At 44.1% G+C, this 6,814-nt stretch overlaps 1 protein-coding gene across 1 annotated transcript; it reads right to left on the minus strand.

Moving 5' to 3' along the window:
* On the minus strand, positions 1 to 3,817 carry LOC139330830 (regulator of cell cycle RGCC). The gene is made up of 5 exons (XM_070961941.1): positions 3,691 to 3,817; positions 2,661 to 2,825; positions 1,920 to 2,000; positions 1,216 to 1,278; positions 1 to 624 (listed from the first exon to the last, which is right to left on the minus strand). Exons 1-5 carry the CDS (start codon positions 3,710 to 3,712, stop codon positions 617 to 619), a joined length of 339 nt encoding a protein of 112 aa, XP_070818042.1. The 5' UTR covers positions 3,713 to 3,817; the 3' UTR covers positions 1 to 616.
* Positions 3,818 to 6,814: the final 2,997 nt, after the last annotated feature.

Consider the following 6,814-nt stretch of genomic DNA (forward strand, 5'->3'; position numbering starts at 1 on the left):
TGTCCATCAAAATTTGGCTTTATTTATATGTGCATTCATCTGTACAACAATTCATATTTAAAAAAAAGAATATTAACAAGAACTGTACACTGGAAACATCAGCACCGACATGACGTTTGATATTACAAAGCAAAGCTGAGCCCCTTGGGCCTGAAATTTGTTTAAAACTAAAGTGCCATTAGTAATTTTGAACTAAACAAAGATAGCTTCCTTTTAAAAAATATGGCACTGAGGATTTAGGCCCCCCTTTTTACTGGAATAGTACTTTTACTTTGTACTTTTAATGTGGCATTAAATATGCTTTCTATGGTCTCTGCAGCATTTTCTCTCTTCCCGGACAGATGGAAGCGTTGTCAAGGATCTGATGCTGCAGGGACGTCATCTTGCCGGCTGGACAAGGCGTCGCCAGGGGTCTGAGGGTGTTCTTGCATTTTGGAATGGAGTGCCCTTTTAATTTCTGATGTTAACCTTTTCCCCCGGAGCAGCCAGGGGAGCATTTTGCTCCCTCAGATCTGCTCTGGTGTAGATCTGCCTGTCTGCTCGGCAGTAGCCAGCCATGTCGCCCCTGGCCTGTTCCCCCGCCCCCCCGTCTACGTGGCTCGCTTTCACTCTCTGTTCACATTTCTGCAAAAGAGAGAGGAAGAGAAAACTGCAGAGGTTCAGGAGACAGAATGAGAAAACAAGCACACAGGCACATTAACACACACAAACATGCACCGCCTAATAACTGAGCCTTGTAAAGATACAGGAAGACTTACGATTAATTAGTAACATTAATTCTGTCTGTGTCAAGACCACTGAGAGCAGAGGACGTATGTTTTCTTCTTTGTGGTTTGTGTGTGTGCACAGGGCCATGCGTATGTTCATGGGCCGCTGAAACACCACTGCTTTTGTGCTGATAGCAGTATCACGATGCTCATGTAGTCGGAGCATCGTGATGCTATTATCACTAAAGGTTGTGCAGATAGTCCACCTGAGTCCCCAGACATGGCATTTACACACAAGAGGTGCACAGAGATAAACTGAGAGGGAGGTGGGGGGGTGGTACAGGGTACAAACAAAGTGGCTACTACTACACACTCAATGTGCATCATGCACTCTGTCAGCGTCTGCACCAACATTACACACTGCAGCCTGCTGCCTTGTCAGCTTAAGTGCAAAAGGAATAAAGGGAAGACTGGCTGATGGGTGGGTGTAATTGTCTTAAATATGTACCTGCAAGTTCTTGATCCAACATGTTGATAAAACTCTCAAGTTCCCTTGTGTCTCCCAGCTTGGCTGCAGAAAGAGGACAGAAAGAAAAGGAATTTGAGAAACTATAGGAAAAAAAACCCAGCAGTGGAACATTTTTGTGGAGAAATGCAGCTCAGTTCACTGGAATTTCCTTTGGACCAGAAAGCTGAAAACTAATCGAAGTCCCAGAATTACTGTACATATGAATCAAACTGCTTCTGGACTTGCAAAAACCATTTTCAACTTCTTTACCACAAACTGGGATAAAGCTGATCTCGAGCACTATAAAACCTTGGCAGCTTGATGGATCTGACTGGGATCTCTGTTGTAAATATATGAAGGTATTCTGTGTAAACACAGACAGAGTGAGTGACACCTCCCGGTCACCTTCTTGTTTTTATCCATTGAGATGTAACAGCAGTCTCTGTCATTTAAACACACCTGAGCCAGTCTCTCCACATAACATAACAGCACAAACAAACCCCTGCAGGAGACTTGGAGAGAGGACGGCTGAGACGTCACAGTCACAGCGGCAGGGGCTTTGTTGTGTAAAAACAAAAGAGCTCCCAGCTTAATGCAGAGGGGTTTTTGTGTGGCTGTGATAGTGATCAGAGCAAAAGTGATAGCGATCACTGCAAGAACGAGGGCTATCTGGATGGAGATAGGCCGATGGGAGTCTCTAGTACCTTTCGGTGCCAGCGTTATGCCTGCTGTGTGAAGCTCCTCCTCGCTGGTGTTCAAACTGTTTCCCAAAGAAGCTTCGCTGCCTGAGGGGGAAAGGGAGGGAGGCGAGGAAGGAGTGAGTAGAGATAATAAACAGAAGATAAGCACTAAGGCCAGCCCATGCAAATGATCAACAACAACAATGACAACCATTTCAACACAATGCAGGAGTTGCGCACAATGATAATAACATGCAGTAAGATGCAGTTAAACACGTGTCCGCTGTGCCGGCTTTTTGAAAGCAGTTTGCCTGTTGAAACATTAGGTGGCTGAAATACTTTCAATAATGACGACGCATGGGAGCTGAAAAACACACGTTATTATTTTATCTCATAACCATCATCACACGCACAATGGAGGCAGCAACAAAAAACCCAGCAAATTACAGGAGATGGGTTATCCATAATTGCAGTTCATTCCAGTGCACGGCGGCAGTATTGTCATGAGCCGAACAGCCGCTTTAATAGGAGTGTACAGGGATGTGTCCTCTTGTACCACTAATTTCATGCAAATTAAAAGTGCAAAGCCGCAGTTGTTCGGGCTGATAAAGGGGCCCAACTAGCACCCATGGGGACCCCACACAACCTCACCCACCAGCAAATGATCCACTAAATAATCTCTTTCCTTCCCTGCACTCTGAACAATGAGCAAACATTATCTTGATCACAGTAACATTGTTTTGTGGTGACGACTCTGTCACTCACCATAATCCGAGTCCTCCACTCCGCTGTCATCCCCGGGCGCTGTGCGACTTTTGGCCTCCTGCAGGACGTGCTGGTACGCATGAGGTCTGCTTCGAGAAGGGGCCTTCAGCTCCTCCACCACATCCTGGAACTCCTGCAGCAACTCGCCCAGCTCGAGCTCCAAGTCTGCAGGAAACGTGACAGCAGTTGGAAACAAACCACATTACTCCACTGAAAGAAAATGTGAAGACCGTCTCAGTTATAGCAGAGAGAAAAACGGAGGAAGTGCTGAAACACGTAACATTTTAAGGCCCTGATTAAAGGTGAAAAAAACAGAATGTCACAAAGATCTTTGACGTTACAATAGCTTGTGACACAAATATCTTCTGGCTGAGAATGAACTTAAATAAAAGCCAAAAACTTGCAGTTGACGTTTATGTCAGTGGGTTGTATCAGATAACTTGATGTGAGAAAATAAACCTAACAGCCCATAAGGCATATAAAACATCTAACAGCCTGTAAAACACCTGGTGTGCAAGCTGCGATAAACAAATATTACATTTTAAGTCCAAGTCTGATGCTTTGGGCTGCAATAAAGCAACACTTTTGGCCATTTCCTGAATAAATGCACAGTCACAAAATAACAGATGTATGAGATGAACAAACATCATTTCAGCACAAAGTTATTTTATGAAGCTAACATGAATATGACAGAGCTTTAACAGTCCCCTATGGAAAGGCGAGGACAGCAACAAATGTACAGCAAGACAAATATGAGCGCATTATGAAAGGATACAGATGTGTGTCACAGGAAAACATGGGGTATAAAATGAAAGCATAGCAGGCTACATGATTTACAAAGCTGCTCACTCTCTCAGTGTAACTTTAAATTGTGATGTGATGTAAAAAGGATTAGGCCAGTCTGGGATTTGTTAAAAATAAAGCTTAGAGCCTCTCTGAAAGCATTACAATGCTGTTAACTGTTTGTTACAGGCCTATGATCTCCATCAGTGCATCAGCATTTAGTGGCTCAAGCAGTCGACGGACTCACCTGTGTTAATGTCTGAGGACATGTTGGAGCAGTGAAATAAAACACCACCTGGCTGCTGTGTGTCCGAACAGTTACAAGATGACAAGCGAAGGACTTTATTATAAAGCTCTCCACACCCGCTCCGCCGGCGGAGCCCACCAGCCAATCAGAGCGCAGGGAAACCTCAGCGGTCTGCTGTGAGGGAAAGGGGCGGAAAGTTGAAAGAAAAACCAAACGAGACTGACGGAAAGAAGCCGTTATGCAACGCAGGTCGCGGCGTACACTCCCCCAGCTTTCACATGAAGACGGAAACTTTGCGTGTACTTTCAAAGTCACTCGTTCAGCATTCATAGATTTATCCTGTTTTGGGCACAAGCAGCTTGATACAATAGGATTTAATGGAGGACCTTAAAGAGTCGTTCGGAGTTTGAGTGAAGCTTGGTTACAGTTGATATGATATCAACGGACTTTGTAAATTCGGATGTTACAAATCTGTCATCGGGTGAATTTGTACCTAAGCACCTAAATTAAATATGCACAAAAGTACAGTTTACAAAAAAATGTTGTTGCCAGTATGGACAATAAATAGTATTATTGCACAGTTGAGAGAAATATACAACTTAGAAATTGCACCAGATGAAATGGATAATTTGAGCATTAGCATTGATAACAGTAGTGCAAAGCAAAGCAGGTTACTTCGTACCACTGATGCACCTATAGAAGAAACTGCCAGTTTATATCTATGTATGTCCTCGTGTCTGCACCAAGCAACATTAAGCACTGTTCCCAATATTACTGGTGTTATGTAAGATTTGATCTCGCTTATTGCGGCTTCTGGAAATGCGGGCAGGAGAAAACATTTAAGGACAAATCTGAGAGAGGACAATTATCCAGAGGCCATTAAAACATGAAGCATCACACACACAAGTGGCAGGTGTGGTAATAAAAATAGATGTGTAAGCACATGTGGTTTAGGCGCAGTAATCCTGTCCCACGTAGTTTAGAGCAGCAATCCCCAACCACCGGCCCAAGGACCGATACCGGTCCGTGGGCCATTTGCAGGGACGGACTGGGACAAGAAATCGGCCCTGGCATATTGGACCAGACCGGCCCACCACATTTGATAACACGCACCGTTTCGGTCTTTTCAATCTCTTGAATGTGTGTATCAACTGTGCAACTCTTTAAAACCAAGTACCTTAAGCCATGCAATGAGTTAATGGGAATCAATGAGAGTGGACACATTAAATATTTCCAGAGAGAGAGAGAGAGAGAGAGAGAGAGATTTAATTATTGGTCAATCTTCAAGATAAAAATAGCAGCTTAGAAACTGAAAACTCAAGAGGGATGATGACACATGAATCACATACACAATGTCTTAAAAAAAACTTGCATACAGGTATTATAAACTAACTAGAATACAAACTAACCTGGCCATAGAACATTAGCCAGAAATATGTTATTGACGTTTTATCATTATCAGATTTACCAATCTGATAAGGGTTGCTTTCCTCATGACAAGTGTTCTGAAAGCAGTCCAGCTTACTGCAGGTTTTACTGCATGTCCCTGTTCATGTCGCCAACAGCACCACTGTCATCGTCCACGGGAGCTGATGAAGGCCCTGCCGTGGCAAACGTAGCAGAATGTTTTGCGCATTCGGCAGCGCTGGCTTGAAGAGCCAGCTTCTTTTTCTCTCGCAGTTTCTCTGCACCTCCTTTTCGTTTTCTCTCCATTCTCGCAGATCCTAACAGATTACGTTACCGACGTGAAAGAAGGGAAGAGTTTCATGGTATGATTGGGCGAGATGAGCCCCGTCTCGTGTCAGAGAAGAAAATAACCTATCGGCCGCAGAACTGCGTGTGTCGAGCGGCGGTCGGTGTTTACAAACAAACTCTTGCGCTGACTTTTTTTTTTCGCCGAATGCATTGCGCCGCAGGGCCAAAGCGAAAGGGTGTTTAACGACGTGATTGGGCCAGCCGAGTGTCAATCGGGCCGCTGATCAACTGTCTGTATGGGCCGGTCAGACCAATATTTAAAAAAAAAAAAAGAAAAGCGACTGTCGGAATGCCAGATGGTCCGTCCGTCCCTGCCTACATATATCTGCACTTGCGCACTTCAGGGGTGAGACACTGTGTTTAAGGACACCTTATCAACACATATCATACCCATATAGTCATCATCACCCCTGACAAATGTTTTTAAACCTATAATAATAATAACAATAACAACGTGATGATAATAATAATGATGATAACAACTGGGTCGAGTCAGTTTGAATTAAAGGCATGAATCAGTTTTTCAGCATCTGACCCGGGATCCGACCGGGCACCTACCCGGGTCCGACCCGGAACTTTCCCGGGTCGGTCCCGGGTAAGTTCCGGGTCGGTCCTGGATAAGTTCCAGGTTAAATTCCCGGGACTTACCCAGGTTCGACCCGGGACCAGACCCGGATCCGACCCAGACACGCACACACTAATAATAATAATAATGACAATCTGGGCCGGGATCCGACCCGAGAGACACACACACACACACACACACACACACACACACACACACACACACACACACCAATAATATTACTACTACTACTTCTACTACTAATAATAATAATAACCCGGGAAGGGATCCGAGGGGACCCGGGACACACACTAATATTATTGTTATTGTTATTATTATTATTATTATTATTATTATTATTATTATTATTATTATTATTATTATTATTATTATTATTATTATTATTAATAGTAACAACAACAACAACCTGAGAAAGAAAGGAGTAAAGGAGTCCAGCTTAAGGCAGGTTTTACTGCATGTCGCATGTCCCTGTTCAATGTCGCCATCCACCACTGTCATCGGCCACGGGAGCTGATGAAGGCCCTGACGTGGCAAACATAACAGAACTTTTGCGCATCTGGCAGCGTTGGCTTCTTCTTGTCTCGCAGTTTCTCTGCACCTCCTTTTCGTTTTCTCTCCATTTTCGAAGATCATAACAGATTGCGTTACAGACGTAAAAGAGGGGAAGTGTTTCATGATATGATCGGGCGAGATGAGTCCCGTCAAATGTCAGTGAAGAAAATAACTTATAGGCCGCAGACCAGCGTGTCGAGGGCCGGTCGGTGGTTATGAACAAACTCTTAC

This window comes from Chaetodon trifascialis, chromosome 5 (genome assembly GCF_039877785.1).
Source record: "Chaetodon trifascialis isolate fChaTrf1 chromosome 5, fChaTrf1.hap1, whole genome shotgun sequence".
Classification (NCBI taxonomy): Eukaryota; Metazoa; Chordata; class Actinopteri; order Chaetodontiformes; family Chaetodontidae; genus Chaetodon; species Chaetodon trifascialis.

Bases quoted from the DNA above. Each gene is read 5' to 3' on its own strand.
- LOC139330830 (XM_070961941.1), bottom strand. From the start codon at position 3,712: ATGTCCTCAGACATTAACACAG. The intron at 2,826-3,690 runs GTGAGTCCGTCG...CGTTTCCTGCAG, and splicing joins GTCCTCAGACATTAACACAG to ACTTGGAGCTCGAGCTGGGC. The intron at 1,279-1,919 runs GTACTAGAGACT...CTCTTTCTGCAG, and splicing joins CATAACGCTGGCACCGAAAG to CCAAGCTGGGAGACACAAGG.